At 40.8% G+C, this 22,123-nt stretch overlaps 1 protein-coding gene across 4 annotated transcripts in view; it reads left to right on the top strand.

The window, feature by feature from the left end:
- Positions 1-19,435, top strand: part of rptor (regulatory associated protein of MTOR, complex 1) — a 332,162-nt gene extending 312,727 nt beyond the window's left edge. For all 4 annotated transcript variants that reach the window (XM_084426710.1, XM_084426712.1, XM_084426711.1 and 1 more), the window contains 6 exons: positions 6,008-6,114; positions 7,069-7,196; positions 14,783-14,869; positions 14,967-15,083; positions 17,341-17,470; positions 19,218-19,435. In XM_084426710.1, the coding sequence (XP_084282836.1) occupies positions 6,008-6,114; positions 7,069-7,196; positions 14,783-14,869; positions 14,967-15,083; positions 17,341-17,470; positions 19,218-19,286 (638 nt within the window). In that variant the 3' untranslated portion in view covers positions 19,287-19,435. The remainder of the gene's footprint in view (positions 1-6,007; positions 6,115-7,068; positions 7,197-14,782; positions 14,870-14,966; positions 15,084-17,340; positions 17,471-19,217) is intronic.
- Positions 19,436-22,123: the final 2,688 nt, after the last annotated feature.

A 22,123-nucleotide genomic window follows, 5' to 3' on the forward strand; every position in this document is an offset into this window, starting at 1 on the left:
AAGGTTGTGTGTAAAGCTCCTTTTTTTAAATAAAACCATGTATTATGTATTATATGTCGCCACATAGCTCCACCAGCATACGACGTAACTCCAGCAGGACAGCTAGCTGTCTCTTCGTTTCTGTGTTGTCGGTCACTAGCGTGCAAGCGCAAGGCAACACTGTGTGCATGTAATACTCATTAGGGCTGTCAAAATTGCTCAAAAATGACGTTCGAATATTCCCTCTAAAAAAAAACACATAGCCTATATTCGAACTATTCGAACATCTGGTTGCGCATTTTGTCAATGACGTGCATTACGTCAATAACAGGACAAATTAATACAAAGAGACATAACTACTTGTATAGGTTTATTTAAGTTTAAACATATTTGACAACGTATTACCTACACAAAAACAAGTAAATCAACTAATGGCCAAGACCGCAGACCTCACTCTCGCTCACTCGCACGCACTCTTTCTCTCTCTCGCCCTCAACCTCATGCTGCGTTTACACCAAACGTGAATAGAGCGTCTGGCGCGAGTGATTTCAATGTTCAATGATTTTAATTTCAATGAAGTCAATGTTAAAGACGTGTTTACGCGCGTCTGGAGGTCTTGCGGCGCGAATGAGGCGTCACGCTCTCTGCGCATAACAGTTTAAATGACCAACAACAAAGCAAATGTTGAGTGCTGATCAAGAGTTTTGTGCAAGCAATTTAAGGTCACGACTCTTATATAGCAGGCTTCATTCAGTGATTGAAACAAATATTATTAACATTAATTGAAGTTTTACAGTATATAGAACCGACATTGAACGCTCCGAGCAGCTGTGCTGTGGTAAACATAGAACTTTTCCTTGACATGAAACGGTAAATAATCAAACCAGTGGAAGCCTGCAGTGCATGAAACTGCTGTATCTAACCTACCTTATTCATGCAATATCTATTCAGTCAGTACAGTAACCTACACTTTAGTAATGTTTCTGTTTAACGTTAACGCTTCTTCCTGTTACCTGTCCCTGACCCTTCAGGCAGTGCGCCCACTCACAAAGCAGACAGCCGCGCCTCCGCTACCGCGGGCGTTTTTCCACATTCGAATATTCATTTTCACCTTCGAAATTCAGTTTTTTTAAAACTATTCGAATATAAATTCGAATTTAGAATATTCGTTGACGTTGACAGCCCTAATACTCATGGGAGTTGTAGTGTTGTAGTGTAACACTTATTTCAGATGCCTTTTGAAAAGACTACAATTATTCAAACCGCCAAAGTGGCTAGTTGGAGTGACTATGTTACCCGCCACGAGCAAAATCCACCCGCATTTGGCGGGTTGGCGGGTGTTAATGTCAAGCCCTGATCACAGAGTATTTTTCATGTTGGGTATCATTTAAAATGTCACAGTACGACTGGTACAAATGTCTCATTTCCAAATAAGTAAAACTAAAGGTAATAAGGCTTTTAAGAGTTTAAAGATTACTGACATACAAGGAAGGTGGTCTCTCAAGACAAATGGTCACATACTCCCAAAAGGTGCAACCTCTGAATGCAAATTTCTTTTGTTAGCACATGTTTCCATGTGAAAGGTTTGTCTATATAATGAAATGCAGCAGGAAGTTCTGGGCCTTTTCTGTAACTCAGATTCGCTCGTGAGGCTGAGAGAGAGATCTCTCAGCCTCATGTATTTCTTAATGTTGGGTTTGCATCTCTTCTCTCTATTCCAGAGCAATTGATGTTTTGTATCGATTATCTTTGAATTGATTATGAAATTGGCATGATACATTTACCTGACATAATAAATTGTTACATTTGATTATTCTAACTGACTTTGACATTATTTTCATTGAAGAGTTAAACGGAATAGTCAAACATTCGCTCATAATTAATGATCCACAGATATCATTAAAACCTTTTCATTTATGGAGTCAGATGAAATAACGAGAGAATACATATTCAAATGTATTGCATTTAATAAAAAAATACTTTGCCTCGAGAAAAGGACAGTAACACGTTAAGACCTTCCGCGCTGGTCGGATGCCGGCTTTGGGCCGATCGAGTGCGAGCTTACAGAAGTAAGGGATCTAATATTCAGCAACCTGAGCTTTATCATTTGCTCATTTGTATTGTATCTGTTTTTTATTTGTTGAACATCAATTAAATGATTACCCTTAGATGGGTTTGGAAGTTTTTTGTATGTCCTAATTTGGGGAACAGACACAGTCTCTATATGATGATATCTAGGTGAAAGAGGCTCTATGTGATGGGATTTATCTGACCTAGGTGACATGAGACAGCTAGCAGACGGTCGGTTTAGCCAGTCTGTCTGCTTCCTGACCAGTGCCCGGTTGCATAAAGCACCTTAAGTGTAATTTTCCCTTAAGTTCTCCCTTATGTTTCCCTTAAACTTAAGGGTGTTGCAGAAAAAAACCCTTAAGTGTTACTTAAAGGTTTCTTTAAGTGAAACATCATAAACACTTAGAATTTCCCTTAAACGCTGTTTTTTCACTTAAGTAATCCCTTAAAAAGCGTTAAGTGTTGCATAAAACCCCTTAACGGTCATTTCCCTAAGTATAACTTAAGGTTTGGAAATCGTAACCTTAAGAGAAACGCGGACAAAAATAAGACGACATGGCTGAATTTATGAAACCAGTTGAAGATCATTATTTGACAAGAATAATTTTTAGGGATAGGGAGAACCCTTTGGACCATCTTAGCGATGAAAAATTGTTGCAGGAATACCGATTTGATCGACGCGCAATATTTGACATCACTAACAAACTAGACGGCGACCTGCATGTCACACATCGCAACCACTCTTTACCTGCGGTGTTACAACTGCTTATAGCACTGTCGTTTTCAGTCGGAGTTTTCAGACGGTGGTGGGAGATGTTTTCCACGTGCATAAATCGTCTGTCAGCAGAGTGGTTCACCGGGTTGCGGGGGCTCTTTCCCGTCATTTAAACGCAACGGTCAAAAGAAATGTATTTTTATTTTACCATATTCGTCAAGAAGAATGCATTTCTCCTTCTCGGTCCAATTAGGCTTTCTTTTTTGTTTTCTTTATCCATTCCGATATCCTAGCCTACTTTATTTGATGAAACTGCGAGTTAGTGTTTTGTGTATCTATGGCAACAACAGACTTTTATAACGTGAATCCAGGATCGCTGTCGTGAAACACTTAAATGTTTCCCTTACCTAAGAGAACCGTTTAAGAGATTATATGCAACACCCTTAAGTTATTCTCTTAGGTAAGGGGAAATCGCCCCTTAAGTATCATACTTAAGGGAAAATCTTAAGGTGCTTTATGCAACCGGGCACAGAGCCCCAATTCATGTTTGAGCTCTGACTATGTGCCATTTTACTAGAGAGAAGAGCAGCACCATCCCAGGAGGGATGAATACCATCTCTTTTCAACAGGTCAGGTCTGCCCCAAAAACTTTTCCAATTGTCTTTGAATTCTATATTATTTTGGGTACACCACTTAGACAGCCAGCCATTGAGTGAGGACAATCTACTAAGTATCTCATCACTCCTGCGAACAGGAAGGGGGCCAGAGCAAATTACAGTGCCTGACATCGTACATGCGAGTTCACACACCTCTTTAACATTAATTTTAGTGATCTCCGACTGACGGAGTCAAACATCATTACTGCCGACGTGAATAATTATCTTAGACAATTTACGATTAGCATTAGCCAGCACTTTTAAATTTGTTTTGATGTCAGGCAATCTGGCTCCCGGCAAACATGTGACTATGGTGGGTGGTGTATCTATTTTCATGTTCCGTGTAATAGAATCGCCAATAACTAGGGCACATTCAACAGGATTCTCAGTGGGTGTTTCACTGAGTGGGGAGAATCTATTTGAAGTTGTAATCGGAACGGAAGAGCTTTGTTTTGTCCCGCGACTACAGTGCCTCACCGTCACCCAATTGCCCTGCTACACGGGCTCTACAGCCGGAACCGAACAATGTACAGAGTTCACTAAGCTAGTCGCATCCAAAGCAGTATCTAAAGCCCTTGCATGCTTACTATCCTCGATTAAAGTTTGGATGCGTGTCTCTAGTACTGAAATCTTCCCCGTCAGCTTGACTATATCCCTGCATTTATCACATGTAAATCCTATGCTGACAGAGAAGGATATGCTAAACATGTTGCATGAAGTGCAAGTGACAGTAAGAGGAGAAGATGACATGACTCACCATGTTTGTTGACTGATCCTACTCACCTAAGTTGTTTGATGGACTAGTAAAAGGCGCGAGCAAAAAATGTAAAAAATTATAATAATAATAAAAGAGCGGACGGATGGCACGCTAACAGGCTAGCGAATTACTAGCGTGTTGTGCTAGCAATAACGATTTAGATTGAAGCTAGCGATGTCAGGTTAATGTGTGATGTTGAGTGAGTTATATTTAGCAGTATAAACAACAAGGAATGATAGTAAATAATGATTCAAAACAGAAAAATATACGAAGCTTACAAACGCAAACCAATGCAACAGCAGCAGAAGCAACGTAGCAGACAGGAGCAATCGATCAGGAGCAATCGAATATCGATCGAGCAACACTAATAGCGAGATACAACCATGATCGGATGTATAGAGCAAATCATTTGTCAAATCATTTGCAGTGACATTCTAGACAATAGAGGGTATGCATTGACATCACTTTCCCGCCAGAACATGCCCCCTCGGCCGGACTGAGTGGCAAAAGTGCTGCTGCGTGACTGGATTTAATAGGGAAAACTGTGAAAACGCGAGTAAAACAATCGATTATCAGTTTAAACTAAAGGTTGGACTCGATATAGTGTTTCTTACAACTTACCAAAGATCCAGTGATCCATGGATATTGGCATGCAGCCAAGAATCGTGTTACCTGACATTTATATGAGCCTGATTTCGACGCCTGGGAAATAAAGCAAATTTGCATGTGAACGCTTTATAAAAATACAATATGTTGCTTTATAAAAATACACAGTTGTTTCTAATTGCAGCGATCCATTTGCTTCACTGTTCTGTAGCTTTCGGCAATCTGTAAAAATATACCTCAGATTTCTTGTCAAATCTAGTTGTAAAGTCAATCGCAAAGCTCTTTCCCGTTTTAGATGTTTTGTGTTTTTTTCACAGCATTCACAATGAAAACCAATGCTGCTGCTCAGTCTTTTTGCCACTCAACCGCAGTCACTCCGGCCGATGGTGATGTCACGCATACCCTCTATTAAGTCTGTGGAAGGTGTCATCATTAGGCTACTGTCTGTCTGCACAATGCGGCAGCAGTTGTACAGTACTGTGTCATCGGATCTATGGCCCGTTCAACCACCCAAAGACTTGAGTGTCTGTCATTATAAGCCATTTGTCAAGCCAAGCTATTATGTTGCTAAGCCATCTAGTCAGAATCAAGCATGCATCATTGATCATTATTACTGTGAAAATATTTCACATATTTCATTTCAATATTACTGAATTAAATATTTTTATATTTAGAATATATCGTTAAATAGATATTATCATGCGACCATCTCATTATAATTCTGTCGTTAAAACATTAAAACCATTAAAATGCAGCATTCCACAGGAAAAATGTTTAAAAGCAGCGCATCAACTTCAAATATTTCTATTTAAATTCATAAATATATTTCACTTATAATAATGATGATTTGATCTAATTTGGGGGATTAATTCCATTAATGAGAGTGTTTGCAGCTACCAAAATGTGAATTATTTCCTGAAGAGAGCATTAAAATTGGAGTCTTGAACCGAACACACAACCAAACTAAAAAAAACTGTTAAGTCTACTGTTGCTGTCTATAATCGGTAGTCAAGAGGTTAAAGATGCAGTATTGAGTGTTTTATGACACAATTCATAAAAGTGTTGAGACAAAATTATGATGCATTAATCCATGTTTTATAATTCTGAAAAACAGGTGAATGTTGATTGTATTATCTTTTATCGTAATGAACAGACGTGTTAGGAGAGTCCAGGGAGTCATATATTTGAGTTTGTATGTGTGAAACCTCCCCTACTCTTTTGAAGGTGCAGGTATGGTGGTGGACTGGGAGCAGGAGACTGGCCTCTTGATGACGTCAGGTGACGTTCGAGTCATCCGGATCTGGGACACAGAAAGAGAAATGAAAGTGCAGGTACTGCACACACACACACACACACACACACACACACCCCTTCATCTTAAACACATCACTCCCAGGCGAGCTTTGTAGCTCCATCATTTATAGTGGAAATAAAAAGTCTACATACCCTGTTAAAACAGCTGGTTTTTGTGATGTAAAAATTTATAATATCAAAACTTTTGCACCTTTAATGTAAAAATTAGAACATATCTAATGCCACTGAAAAACTGATAAAAATACAAAATAAAAATAACCTAACTGCATAAATGTGCACACCCCTTTATAATTGGTTATGTGGCTGTGTTGAAAATCAACTAATCATCAAGCTCACGTGAAATTGTACACACCTGTCTTCACTCTGATTCTCGCAGTGACTGTGATTAACTCCAGATACTTCTCCAGTAACTTCCCAAATACTACTTCGATTTTTCTGACATCATCTTGGTTGCATGCTACTACAAGAGCCATGGGCCACAAAAATCTTAAAGGTGTCGCTCAGTTGAAGGCTACAAGAAATTTCCAAGGAATTAGATATACCATGGTGAAGATAGTCATCATCAAGTGGAGAAATATGGCACAAAAGTGGCATTATCAAGAAAAATTTTCATAAGTGAAGTTCGTAAATAAGTGGGATCTCTAAAATTAGTATTTTCACTGTGCTTTTATGAGACGTCTTGCTGGACAGAAGTGAAGCGCAAGAGAAGACTGAAACTGATCATACAGTTCAGTTCTCATGGATAGGCTTGGTCTCTCTCACACATTTGGTGCACTTTCAGGCATAATTCAATAATTATTTTATGATAATATTATGATTTTGAGAACTGAAGCTTGACATGTATTCTGAGATGTACTGTATTGCATTGGTGATTTTGCAGACCTAATTTAAGCCCTGAGGTTTTAGATTGTTGTATCACATGGCATGAAAACTGCACACCTTTCAGCCTTTCATTCAGCTTTGTGTTGCAGGACATCCCAACAGGAGCAGACAGCTGTGTGACCAGCCTGTCATGTGATCCTCAGCGGTCACTTATAGCTGCAGGTCTTGGAGACGGATCTGTTCGGGTGTACGACCGCAGAATGGGACCTAACGAATGGTGTGTCACGTTTTACAGAGCTCTAATTGTATTAATACGCAATTGTATTATTGAGCTTTGGGGTGAATCAAATCACAGAATCCTTTAAAAAGAGTTATATTATTGAATATTCATATTCATCTCTGATGTGCCGCCACAACTAGTATGAATTCATAATTCAGATGTCTTGAAATCTGAAATCATTTCTAATTGGCTAGATCAGAAAATGAATCAGCAGTCTGGTGGCTACAGGCAAGTCCTGTCCAGCACCACTGGGTTCGTTTTGTCTTGCTTTTGATATTGGTTGGATAAAAGTATCTGGAACAATCTGTCACACCTTCATACAGTAGCGGTTCCTGGCCGTAAATTTGGGTAGGGCACATTCTGGGTCTTAGCGCTAGTTTATGATAAACATTTTGTAAGCTTTGTATCCTAATCGGTGAACATTAGACACACTTTTGACAGAATTCTAATGTCCTTGCGTTATTCAGCCTGAGCGTGACACTCTAATGATGATTGACAGACTTTAGAATACACGACAAATGCATAGAATGCCATCTTAGAATTGCTTGTTTTATTGCATCAGAATGTTGTTTTAGAATATTACAAGTTAGGAATTCCAGTAAGGAAAAAAGTCATGTCTATTCTCAGAACCAACATAAACACAAAAGAACGTCTCAGTTACGTATGTAACCCTCGTTCCCTGAGTAGGGAACAGAGACGTTACGTCGGATGACGACGAATGGGGTTTCGCTTAGAAAGCCTATCATCTTCGAGTATATAAAACGAGCCATGCCATGGGTCTGCGGAATTTGCATAGCGTAACTCCGCCCCATCCTGGGGGTATATAAGGAAGTGCGCTGGCAACATGCAGATATGTCTTCGCTGAGGAGCTGAGACTGAACTCAGGCATACCAGCGGTACAGCGGAAGTGGCAGGGAGACGTAACGTCTCCTTTCCCTACTCAGGGAACGAGGGTTACACACGTAACCGAGACGTTCCCTTTCGTAGTCACTCCGAGTTACGTCGGATGACGACGAATGAGGTTCCCAGTGTAATCACGCCACCTCTCGACTGTCTTCCAGTGCCCTGCGTAAGTCTGAGCTCCCTGTCGTGAGACTGGCACGGACGAAGGACTCCTACTTAACACAGGAATACCAAGGTACACTGGGAAGCATATCTCAGTGGAAATATGCAATTATGCCCAACCCGAAGGGGGGGACTTGGAATACACATATGACCCCGAGGGGCTGCATATGGAGAATCACTGGGGTGTCCAGCCGCAGGTGGAATATTTCAACCCCAGGGGTGGCAAGGTGGCTTGCCGAGGGAAAGACACATGCTCAGAGGCTTACAGTGGAAATACACATGTGGGGGTCGCCCGGAGGGGGAACCATGCACATGGAGGCACCTAGCCAAGCGCGAAAGCTGCCAGAGGCATAACTCTGGCGTTGACGTCAACAGTGCTGGAGGAGACTCAGGGCTTATGAGGCTCACCTGAGGAAATATCGCACGTATCCCGTCCGTGGAGAGGAATGGCGAGCAAGCGAAGACACCTGAGCAGAATCTAGCACCGGCTAGTTGAAGCGAGTACATGAGAAGAAACTGGCTCAACTCGGAGATTGTAGAATCTCGCGAATGTGTTAGGTGTCGCCCAGCCTGCAGCTCTGCAGATGTCTGTTAGCGAGGCGCCATGCGCTAGAGCCCAAGAGGATGCCACACTCCGGGTGGAGTGGGCCGTCACACCAAGGGGGCACGGTCGACCTTGCTGCTGGTAAGCCAAAGCAATGGCGTCCACTATCCAGTGAGACAACCTTTGCTTCGAGAGAGCCTTTCCCTTCAGCTTCCCACCATGACAGACAAAGAGCTGGTCTGAGGTCCTGAAACACTGCGTTCTGTCGACGTAAGCACGGAGGGCGCGTACTGGACAGAGCAGTGCCAAGGCTGGGTCTGCCTCCTCCAAGGGCAGCGCTTGCAGGTTCACCACCTGGTCTCGAAAGGGTGTGGTGGGAACCTTGGGCACATATCCAGGCCGGGGTCTCAGGATCACGTGAGAGTTAGCCGGTCCGAATTCCAGGCACGCTTCGTCAACCGAAAATGCCTGCAGGTCCCCTACCCTCTTGATGGAGGCCAATGCAACCAGGAGCGCTGTCTTCATTGACAGGAATTTAAGCTCCACTGATTGCAGAGGCTCAAAGGGAGCACTCTGCAGGGCAGTTAAAACCACTGAGAGGTCCCAAGAGGGTACGAGGGGAGGACGAGGAGGATGCAGTCTCCTCGCTCCCCTCAGGAACCTGACGATCAGGTCGTGCTTTCCCAAGGACTTACCATCAACTGCGTCGTGATGTGCAATCGCGGCAACATACACTTTCAGGGTGGAGGGAGACAGCCTTCGCTCCAACCCTTCTTGCAGGAAGGAAAGCACGACACTGATGGGGCATTTCGTGGGTTCTAGATGTTTAGAAGAACACCAGTTGACGAAGAGGTTCCACTTCAACGCATAGGCATGTCTCGTGGACGAAGCTCTAACGGAAGTGATGGGAGCCACCACCGCTGGTGGTAGGGTACTCAAACCTACCTCGTCCCGTCCAGGAGCCAAACGTGGAGGTTCCAAAGATCGGGATGAGGGTGCCATAATGTGCCCCGTCCCTGAGAAAGCAGGTCCTTCCTCAGAGGAATTGGCCAGGGAGGTGCTGTCGCGAGGAGTACTAGTTCTGGGAACCAAGTGCGGTTGTGCCAATACGGGGCAACCAATATTACCTGCTCCTCGTCCTCCCTGATCTTGCGCAAGGTCTGCGCAAGAAGGCTCACTGGGGGAAACGCATACTTGCGTAGGCCCCGCGGCCAGCTGTGCGCCAGTGCATCCGTGCCGAGCGTGCCCTCGGTCAGGGAATAATACAGGTCGCAGTGGGACGAGTCGTGGGAGGCAAACAGATCTACCTGTGCGTCCCCGAACTGATCCCAAATCAGCTGGACCGAATGGGGATGGAGTCAGGATGGGATGGGATGGGGTGCGGGGCGGGAGAGGGCTGTGGCGCCTTCCTGCGGCTTCCTCCACAACGCGACCCGGAAGCAGCTGGCTGCTGGGGCCGATCGGGAAGGGCGGGAACCGCAGCAGGGCGCCCTCGGCGGCGAGCAGGCTGAGGCACCTGTGCCGACGGCTGCGCTACCGAAGCAGCGGGCCGCCGGGGCAGGACGTGTTTTTGAGCCTCAGTCTGCTTCTGGGCAGTCGAGAACTGCTGGGCAAAGTCCTCGACTGCTCCGCCGAAGAGGCCAGCCTGGGATATGGGGGTGTCGAGGAACCGGGTCCGCTCGGCCTCCCGCATATCGGCCAGGTTGAGCCACAGGTGTCGTTCCTGGACCACACAAGTGGACAGCCGCGACCGCACTGAACCAGGTGGCGGGGACCACTCTAGACCAATGGCCGCGGCTGCCCTGGAAAGCATGGCCGTCAGCTCGGGATCAGACTCGGGCAATGCTGGAACACCCGAGGGTGGCAGCACAGCCGAATCGTCACTTCCCAAGGACTCCTGCCCACCTTGTGATGCAGCGATCGACATACGGTCTTCCTCTGGAGCGCCGAATGAGACCTGCGGCAAGTCAGAGGACTGTACTGCAGGCTCATTCGGAACACTCACAGTGCTAGAGGGGGGTGCAGAGCGTGGAATAGTCGGCGCTTGGTTCCACACCGTAACCCTCAGGTCACCCAGGCCGCCAGCCAAAGTACCAGCTCTCGTGGAGCTCGTAGATCGGGGTGCGGATGAGGGGACTCTACCACGAAGGTCATTGAGTCTCGACCGCAACCGTGCGATGGGCATGTTCCCGCAATGGGAACATGACTCATCCACAAACGCTTAGCGTGCTCGACACCCAGACACACAAGACAGCGATTGTGCCCATCAGAGTCAGACACATAGAGACCGCAACCAGAAATGCACGGGCGAGGCATCTTTAAAAAGAAGTGCCGCGTGCAATGCTCTTTTGTGAAAGGAGATTTCTCCGCAAGTGTTGAAGCGACCAGGGAGATGAACACACACACTCTGGCAAATCACTGCACAGATAAGCAGGGAATGTGCACTCGCTGGAACTCGCTGTCACACCAACACCTGGAGAGAGGCTCGTCTCGAAGAGATGAACTCAGAATTGGCTGTGGAGTGAAGAATCAACTTGGCTCCGAAGCGAAAACATGTCTGCATGTTGCCAGCGCACTTCCTTATATACCCCCAGGATGGGGCGGAGTTACGCTATGCAAATTCCGCAGACCCATGGCATTTCTTTGCCATTGGCTCGTTTTATATACTCGAAGATGATAGGCTTTCTAAGCGAAACCCCATTCGTCGTCATCCGACGTAACTCGGAGTGACTACGAAAGGGAACTACTATATATAAAGGCTATTCACATGAGCATGTTTAAACTAAAAGGTTTTTAATTTCATTAATTTGATATGCTACTCCACACAAGAAGAACAGACATGCCAACTAGTTACTGAACTGATAAAGACACATAGCTGAGGCGGACTGATATCGTCTTGGTCTAGAACGAGGTTTACGTAACGTCATGTGAAAATAAGCGGGGCAGCCAGAAATCTGCCCCAATGCCTCTCTACGTGAGCGCGCTGCAGTTCCATTTTTCACCACAGATTTTAATTTGTGGGGCACTGTAAAGCTAGGGAGGGCTCTGAGACCTGCTGCCCCACTTAGTATCATGAATCCATGCGCTACATTTGAATATATCCTGCTCACTCTACGATAGTATAGAAAATCAGAAAAATATTTGTTGCAGAATGCTGAACACATTTCTAATTTATTATTAATTCAAGCTACAATATGTAAAAAAAAAAAAAAAAATCGCCGCTAGGGGTCGCTAACCTCTTACAATAACAAAGGCTTAGGTTGATGATGCAGTGATAAGCGGAATCATGGAACTTGCCGTCATGCTGATGGATCTAATAATGTTTATGGATGAGTGAAAACATTCATGTTTTTTAACATGAGAGACAGATATCAGCGCCACACGCAAGTCCCGCGGATATAAAGGAATAAGGACATTTAATTCTACCAAACTACCCGCAAGTGCAGAATTAATACTCACACAGGTCAGTTTATTTGACAAATTAAAATTGTGAGGTAATGCAGCGTTGTTTCACTTGGTCTAACATTACACTATCATACTAAACAGCATTTGAGTGTGTTGAAAGTTATAATGTTGTAATGTTATTCTGTGTTAGTTTGTTGGCTATATGAGACTAGCAGTAAGCTAGATAAACATTAGAATAACATATTGATCATATTCTAACATTTCATCATGTTGAGCTATATAACATTGGTTTGTTTTATGTACATTTGCTCACCTGTCTAATAAAGTACATGCAAGATCGGCGTCCCTGTCAGGTCGTGACTCGTGAAGCTCAGTGTCCAAGTCCAAGTTAGTCGTGGACGTGGAACTCTCGGCATCTCGAAAACGCCACGCTAATATTGATCCTCGTTTTAGTTCTCCTTTTGTCCCAAAGTCTGCTTGCCATGGTCCATAATGTTTGAACGAAACAACAACAGCTAGACGTTATGCACTACGCAGTTGTCCACGTCTGTCACCATGGTTACTATGGCAGTACAAGCGGAAACCAGGAATAACGCCGATATTACGTCATTGACAGGCATCAAGTGAACAGGGACAGGCACTTTTTAAAACTCTGAATTTCTCTCAATTTACAAATTCTTGGAAACATTTAGGATAATGGAAGTACACAATTGAAAGAAATATATAACACTTTGCAAGTAGTTTTTGGGATATTTTGATACAAAATTCTTTATTTTACCTTTCAGTGTAAGAATATTTTGGCCCCACCTGCCCATATAGACGAGCCACAGCTGCCTCCATGTGTTCACACACTATCACCTGCAGATTCCATGAGAAAACAGTGTAATTAAGTCATAAAAAGCCCTATGAATATTTAAATACTGCTAATTTAACAGCTCCCTCCAGTGCTAGCATTTCCAAACACTCAAGATTTCCCCTCTGCTAGTCACATCCGTCAGCTCTCTTCCGTTCATTATTATTTATTTTCTTTCATGCACCTTTAAACACTCCACCTCTGTGTCCCACAGCTCAGGCTGACATTTCCTGTGTCACACTGTTTTTGAGTTCCTTTTCATTAATTTGCATGCAGCCAGGGAGCCACTATACTTTAAGAGCATAAAATTCTTAATGAAATTGAAATAAATGTGCACCCTGACCTCTGTAGACATGCTAAAGTTCTGTCACAGAATTCAGAATCCATATGCGGACATCCTTGCCTCAGTTAACAATGCTGGAGTGTTCATGGTCATGTTTTCAGTCTAGTTTAAGGGTGTTTCTTCTGGTTACTTTTAAAATGGTATAAAATGTTCACCATTTTTTCAAATTCACACTTTAATTCTTAAAATGTGAAAATATATCTATACCTAAACAATTTCAATATTTTTTGTGTGAAACTGATTTATATAAATTTTTACACCAAAAAAAAAACACTAATTTAATTGTGGCATAATATTACAAAAACAACAACAACAAATTCCACTAGTTAAAAGGTTTAAAAAAAAATTGTGTTCTTGGTTATCAAAGAGATAACATTGTCAGTAAAAAAACATGATTAAAATAGGAGGCATGTGTAAAGTAACAGACAAATTATGCTAAATATCACTTGTTAACAATACATTTATTATGAAATATTTCCAATCATGCTGTCATTTTGTCAAATGATGTAAGAAAAATTTTAATTGAACATTGAAATTATCTCCATGATAGAATGTATTTAAACAAAATATGATCTACATATTGTCGGTTATGATATTATGAGATGTGGTGTAAGTTGCACTGTGATAGAAATGACTGGTTCAAATTCTCCAGTGATACTTGTAAATACACTTATGGGTGTTGTTAGTATTTTTTCCCCCTCCAGGATTCTTTGATGAATAGAAAGTTCAAAAGAGCAACGTTTATTTGAAATAGAATTTTTTTTTTGTTTTTTGTGATGTTGTTTTTGTAACATAATGTCTTTTCTGTCATTTTGATCAATTTAAAGGGATGGTCCACAGAAAAATGAAAATTCTGCCATCATTTACTCTCATGTCGTTCCAAACCTGTATTTCTTTATTTCTAAACCTGACCATTTTGGTTGCCATTGACTCACAATGCATGGACAAAAATGCATACATGTGTTCAGTAGAAGAAAGAAATGCATACAGGTTTGAATGATATGAGGCTGAAGAAATTATGACGGAATTTTCATTTTTCGGTGGACTATGCCTTTAATGCATCCCATAAAAGAATAAAAGAATTAATTTCAAAAAAAAAAAAAAAAAAAAACGTACTGACCCAAGACTAGTAATAGTGAATAGTAGTGTAAGTCCATAGTTCCAAAAATGCCCATAGTGTAAGAAACACCCTTCTAAAGAACTATTATGATTTCTTCACTATGCTACTAATCACTGTTTTTCTGTGTTCTGGTGCATTGTTATTCCTCCAGCTCCCTCTAGTGTTCAGTGTTCAATGATGCTTCCTAATTTTTATGGAATGATTGGCTTATACTACCCAAATATCTCTTTTTTTTTTTTTCTTTTTTTTTTAGTCGTGTGATGACGTATAGGGAACACGGTGCTTGGGTGGTGAAGGCACACTTGCAGAAGGAGCCTGAAGGACACATTATCAGTGTCAGGTAACTGCTTTTTTCTCCCACATAATTTAAATCACTTCATCATAGAACTTACTCTCTTTTTGTAGTCACTTCACAATTTGGTTCCCCTCTCTTTTAGTGTGAATGGGGATGTGCGTTTTTTTGACCCACGGATGCCAGAATCAATCAACATCTTGCAGACAGTGAAAGGACTGACAGCTTTGGACATCCATCCACAGGCAAACCTGTTTGCTTGGTGAGAGATGCACATGCACCTTTACACATAATCCTTACAATCAGTTCCATTGTGCAAAAAATATTGCTGTTTAGAAAAAAACTTGACTAAAGTTATTAATGATTCTGCTTGTAACATCACATTTGTAGTTAATTTTTAAAGTCAGTTTATTTAAAGTGCCCCTATTATGGTTTTTCGAATATACCCTTTCATGCAGTGTGTAATATAGCTGTTTGTGAATGTAAACGTTCTGCAAAGTTGTTATGTCGAAAGTGCACAATAAATAAAGTTATTGTCTCCCAAAAGAAAGAATCGACTCTGAACCGCTAATACGAGTTGTTTTTTATTTGAATCCTACTGCTTTACGGTCCTACGTCACTAGAAGATACGTTTGCATAATGCCCACCTGTTGTACGTTTTCCATCCACGAACAACTTTACTAGCCCACAGCACTTCGTTTTACTGACGACTGCTTCTCAAATCTCTGAGTCCATGCGGGTTTCTTAAAGCGCTTGCTTTAGAAAGATGGGTCGCTACCCACTATATTTTGACTAACTTGCACCTCAATCACAACCTGTAAGCATGAATAATTATTGATTGAAACCGGCTAAATCACGTTATTACTGTCTTACTGAAATGCTTCTGCTAATCAGCTGTGGGCCACTATTACCTAAAACTGCATCTATTAAAGGTGCTGTAGGACATCTGTGAAAATGCTAACTTTAGCCTGATAGCACTAAAAGCGTACATCCCACCCCCCCCTACAAATCGCCGTCCATAGCCAAGCCTCCTGAAAGCATGAAGCCAATAAGACCGACAACAACGTTACTGCAATACCAATATCATGTGTCATTCACTGGTGAGAAAACTTTATAGTAACACTACAATACCAAACGTAAACAAATTCTTAAAAACAGAATTAGATGCAGCAAGTTTTCGGTTTGTTTAGCTAGCAAAATTTCAGTGTGTAATAATATTTCTTGCATAACAAGGTGTCCACGATGAGAGTCTGCTTGGCTCCGATGAAGATATATAGATCGTAGATCCTTTATCAGTGCCACTTGTCGGTTCAGAAGGAAAGTTAGGTTGTTGCTGTTTGCCTGCCATTCTCACTCTGTCCGCACAGCATACATGAACGGGCTGATGACTTCTTATGTTTGCGGGAACAGCCTGCGCAGTGTTATGCAAACACACATTGACTGACAGGGAACACATGCTATAGGACCGTTCGGACCGAACGCAACGATTGAACAAACATTGTATGGTCCTACTCCTTCCACAGACAACATATATTTATAAAAAATACATTTAGACTGCTTAACAGAGTGATTGCTATCAGGATATGAGGAGACTTTTTAACCAGCATAACAAAATGTTTCTGCAGAGAATCACCTATGGCACCTTTAATGCAGATTGTCTGTCATTCTTACTACTTTGAGGATAAAGGAATGAGCAAGATTTGTTTTACTAGCGTTTATTACATCAGTTATTCACGTTAGTGCTGGGCGAACATATGCACCATTATTGATACAGTTAATATAGTTTCCGCATGTGCACCGCAATAAATAAGAAATATACACATCGGTTTGTTGATGGACATACACTTGTTAATGCTGATGGTGATGAATTACAGTTGAAACATCTCATAATGTACCTCAAACTGAGTAGTGTATCACTGAGAAACGCCTTGCTCGAGTTGTCCTTGCGATGGAGGTTCGGGTTGAATAACTAGTTCTTCCAATGTTCTGTCATCGGACTCACGCTCAGATCAATATTGTAAAATCAACGTCATCATTACTGTCATTACAGTTCAATCGCTGAGCTGTAGGAAGCCTCCGGACAGAGATGACGTTCAGTTATGGTAATTGGCGTGTAGCTTCCGACAGTCGCTGTGCGCGATAGACCAGTATCAACAGACTGGGCCATCTGGCCAATCAGAGAAGAGTAGGCTCTCAGAAAAGAGGGATTTAGAGAGACTGATTCATCTATCGAGTTGTTCCAGAATCATTGAAAAATGTGGTGGTGTGCAATGTATTTTATGACAAAATAAAATTTTTTTGCATGTAAACCTGTTGTAGGAGACCTCCAAAACAAAATTAGGAGCCTTTAAAATAGCAGAATAGGGGCACTCTAAAGAAACAGTTCTCATTGCACTTTTTCTAAATCAGGTTACAGGGCCTGAATAAAATGCAGAGGAATGTCATGTTCATGATATAATTCAGTCCTGAAATGCTTGTAACTCATTTAATCCCTTTTTTATCTAACTTTCTCTCTCTAGTGGCTCTATGAACCAGTTTATAGCTGTGTATAACTCCAATGGGGATGTGATCAGCAACATTAAATACTATGATGGTTTCATGGGGCAGAGAATCGGAGCCATCAGCTGCCTGGCCTTCCACCCTTACTGGGTAAGACACATTTCTCAATGAAGACCTTGTCCCTTATTTCTATAAGCTGTTATTTCTATAGGCTGCAGTGTTGGGAAAGCTATTTTTAACTGTAAGCTGTCAAGCTTTTAATTACGCTTAAAAAGTAGTTAAACAAAAGTCAAGCTACTGTGGTATAAATTCCCCTACGCACCTGACAGATGGGGCATCTCCTAATCGATGTCAGATGAGTTAGATGACGTCTCACCCTTTATCAAAACTATCACTTGGGAATAAGGTCTAGTGTTTTACTAACCTGTTGCGCTGCAGTATCCAGACAGACTCCAGACAATGCCTTTGAAAATGCTTTCATCATAGCCAGGAGGATTTCGTATAAATCACAGAGAATCCCACCAGCAAAAGGAAATACAACAGTTTATATAGGATAGGTACATAGCAACGGTAGCATGACTTTTTACTCATCACATAATTGTTCTCTAATACGATTGGTTCTACATATGTGCAATTTCAGCTAATTCTCCCTGCTTTGGCAAAGCGAATTTAGCTTTTTTGATTACTCAGCTCATTACAAGTCATGGGGTTATTATATTTAGATAGCAGTCTAACCATGGCCATATGCTTCCGTTATTTTAACACTTTTGTTTTCAAAAGCATATAAATGTTAATCCTGCAAGAAAAAGAAATGTTTGTCATAATTAGTTAAAAAAATCCTTAACACTACTAACAAAAGTAACTAACTATACTAAAGCTACCTGAGGGGGCAATATTTTTAAATGTATCATATAACTTGTTTTGTACTATGAGAGCAGTATAGTACTAAAACAAAAATTAGCATGACGGCATAAAACTTCCCTAAATAAACAAACTGAAAACTTATTTGAAAACACCCAAATCTATAACTTGAAAACATAGTGATGAATAGCAGCATGTAAATATTTTTCTACAAAAAATAAACTGCTGCTCAGGGATTCAAATGAATCTGTGATTTGTTTTTTTGAACCACTTGAATTATTAATGAATTGGACTTCCAGAGACTACTAAAAAAGGATAATTTAGGAGATATGTTTTTAGAACAGCTAGTGCCATCACTACCGATACTGAGGAGCTTAAAGACAAGCCACAGTTGATCCACATCTGTACATAATTTTTTTTTTATACTGACACTTAATTTAAATTTAAAGATGCACTGAGGTTTTTTTTCCCAATGTTTTACCTCTCAAGAAATATATAGTACTTTTGACCAGTGTTCAAAATAATGTTCTTGCTCAAGATAAAAAAAAGCTGTTACGTTTGTATTGCTACATTTTGAACAATGAGCACATAAAGGCAATTTTGAAATATATCAATCATAGCAAATCAAATAATGAGATAAACTTAAGAGTATTAATAGAGGAGAATAAAAAAAATGTACAAAATGTACAAATAGGTATAACAGCATCTTGATAAGCAAATAGCACACATGCTGTAGATTATAAATCAGTCAGTCAAATAATACATTTAAGGCTTTATGGAAGATATGGAAGACCAGCCAAATACTACTTATTTTAAATCCGTAATGCCTCCCATTATTATTTATATACAATGGAATCAATGCAAGCTTTTTTTACTTTTCCATTTATTCTCATGATATATTGACAGATGTCAATATAAAATAAGACCACTGCAGTATTGGCCAACAAAACAAAAATAATTTCTATGGTAACACTGTAATAGAAAATAAAAAAAACTTTACATATATAATCCTCCTCCTTTTCTTTGACCTCCTCAGCCTCATCTGGCCGTGGGCAGTAATGACTACTACATGTCCATCTACTCCGCAGAGAAGAGACTCAGATAACATCATGACCTCTCACCTTTGACCCTTGCTGCCCCAACCCAATCCCCCCTCCCCGGATGTAAATTACTTCCTGTACATATGCAACAACCATGATGAATGTCTAAAGAAGGCTGCTGAACCCACACATGATGACTATATTAGTATCATTATTATTATTATTCTCAAGATAATTCTCATTATGGATTTATTGATTGTACACTTGGCTGTGCAGAGGAGTGTATATTATTAAAATTGCATATAAAGATCTTAAAACTTTATGGTTCGGCCGATGCTGGCCGGGTTTGACTGTCTTGGAACTGTTAACCTCATGCAAAGCCTTAGAGTCTGATAGATCGACCTGAAGACAAGAGACTATGAAGATGACAAACCTCCAGAAGCTGTGTGTTCCAGGCTGACTGTTGAAGGCCTGCTGCTCAGTGGGTTCTCTCTGAAACCACATGCCTCATCATATCTCTGCTGAAGTACAGTTGGATCTGCTCTTCTTCTTGTGTGAACCTTCCCTGCACATCCCTGCTTAACATATCCACACACGGTGCCAAACCCCCTCCACATCAAAACACTTTTTGGACTGTGTGTACACAGATGCTGCATTACACCTCAACAACACACATGACTGATCTTAAAGCACTGGACACGGACAATGGGGACTACCCTTCATTTGCATCCACACTAAACAAAGGTTCTTAAAAATAAGCTCAAATAATCAGGATGTAGATTTGTAGACAGAAATGTAAAGATAAGAAGAGAAAGTAAGTTTTTGGAACCTGGGCATTACAATAACATCAAGCTTGCATTCAAGAGTCAAATGTAACAGTTTTGTTATCTCTGTACACACACAGCCCCCTATTTGAAAATTATGCCAGAGCTTCAGTTTTAATTTGCTTGTCCTTCATGCTGGAAATGCCACACTACCTACTTTTGCAGCGCCAAACCTTTCGTTCTCTTGGTCATCGTCGTCTTCATCATTTACTCCTCCCCATCTTCTGAGCAGACTGCTCTTTCCAGAGGTTCTTCTGGAAACTCATTTGGTCATAAAAATCAAATATGATCTCCATTGTTATTTTTCCTCAGTGAAAAATGTGTGCAGTTGACAGGCAAAAAATATGAAATAGTCAGTTTTCTGTTCTATCATGATGTTGCAGTTTGTTTGACCTGATCTGTTTCCACTTTCACTTTCCCTGTCACTCCATGAATGTCTAATCTCTTAGTTAAACAGATCAGTTGTTTTCAATCCTGGTGCTGAGGACTCAATGCTCTGCACATTTTATGTCTCCCTTATATATCACACTTGATTCAGATCATCAGCTCATTAGGTGCGAGATCTATGAACTGAATAATAAGAAAGATAAGAGAGACATACAAAATGTGCAGAGCGGTGGGTCCCCAGGACCAAGACTGAAAACCACTGGCATAGTGGCACAGCATTAAGTGGAATCAAATACAAGTATCATGTCTTTCTCATAGTAGCACTTATATGTACTCATAAAGTCTGATTTTGTCCTGTGCTGCTGATAGCTTTAGTCCCACGTCACGACCTTTATCAGTTTGCACAAGAATGTAAATGAAAGTGTTTGCTAAAAGCCTATAGGGGTAGTTCACCCAAATACGAAAATGTTATAATTTACTCACCTGCATGTTGTCCAAACCTGCATGACCTTTCTTTTGTGGGACACAAAGGAGATGTCGATCTAAGTGTCCAAACTGCTTCTTTTTTTTCTCATTCAATGAAAGTGGATGGGGACCAGTAATTTTAACATTAAAATTAAAAAGTCACACAGGTTTGTTTAAATGTTTGGGTAAATTATTCTGTATAACATTTTTTGGGGGTGAACTATCCCTAAAGTACTGCAGAACAATCAGGTGGAGCTTTTTTAATATTAAGTGTTTGACATTTTTAGAGTACATAATGTGAATAAAAGCTTTAAACAGTGCTAAAGTACGATTTGTAAGGAAGTTTGCGTTGCTGATACATTTAGCCAATCAATAAAACTAGAAGGGTTGAGGATCAGGGTGGAAATGTATTTTTGTAAAAGATCTGATCAAAGTGTTTTGTTTTTTTCCCTTTCACATCCTAGTAAAAATGTCTGTGAGCATATCTGAACTTTTGTTGTGAGGTGACTGATGGAAACAGGCCTGGCTCAAATACTGAGAAATACTTGCATAGCTCTTAGACATTTTCCTTTCGGGCAATCATGTCACTATCAAATTACACTTTAGGGAAATTTAATTCTTGTCTTCAAATCAAATTATAGATAAATGAAAGAAAAAAAATTATATTTTTTTACATTTTGAAGCTTAGCTCCTTGATTAGTTGAATTAACACTAGTCCTGAATCTGTTGTTCTGTTTAGTGAGATGGTGAAGGTAAAACATCCTTGTGTGTACTGTCCATCAACTCTAGCACCCTGATTTTCAGACACGTCACTGATGATGCGAAATTATGACTGACAGATATGTTTAATTCTTACCTTCCCAAAATCCAGCTCTTGGAATGTGTTTGAATTGATGTTATTCATTTTGTAACCGGTTTATGTAATTTCTGTATTTAAATTTTTAACCAGATAAGGTTTTATTTTTTCATCTTTTAATCTCCTCTTCATTTCAAATGTTTTTTTTATTTTATTTTATTATTATTTTTTTTTTACTTGTATTTCATGGTATGGCTGCCATTCTCTTGCTGTGTTCGCATTAATCCCTGAAGGGAAAGAGAAAGCACATTTGTCCTTCACCTTTCCCCAGGACCCTTAGTCTCTTGTTGGATTCTCTGCCCCTTTTGGACATTTGTTTTCATTGAAAGGATAATTTGGTAATTCTGTGGATTTGTTTATGAATTGTGCC

The sequence above is a fragment of the Rutilus rutilus genome (genome assembly GCF_951802725.1).
Source record: "Rutilus rutilus genome assembly, chromosome: 12".
Lineage (NCBI taxonomy): Eukaryota > Metazoa > Chordata > Actinopteri > Cypriniformes > Leuciscidae > Rutilus > Rutilus rutilus.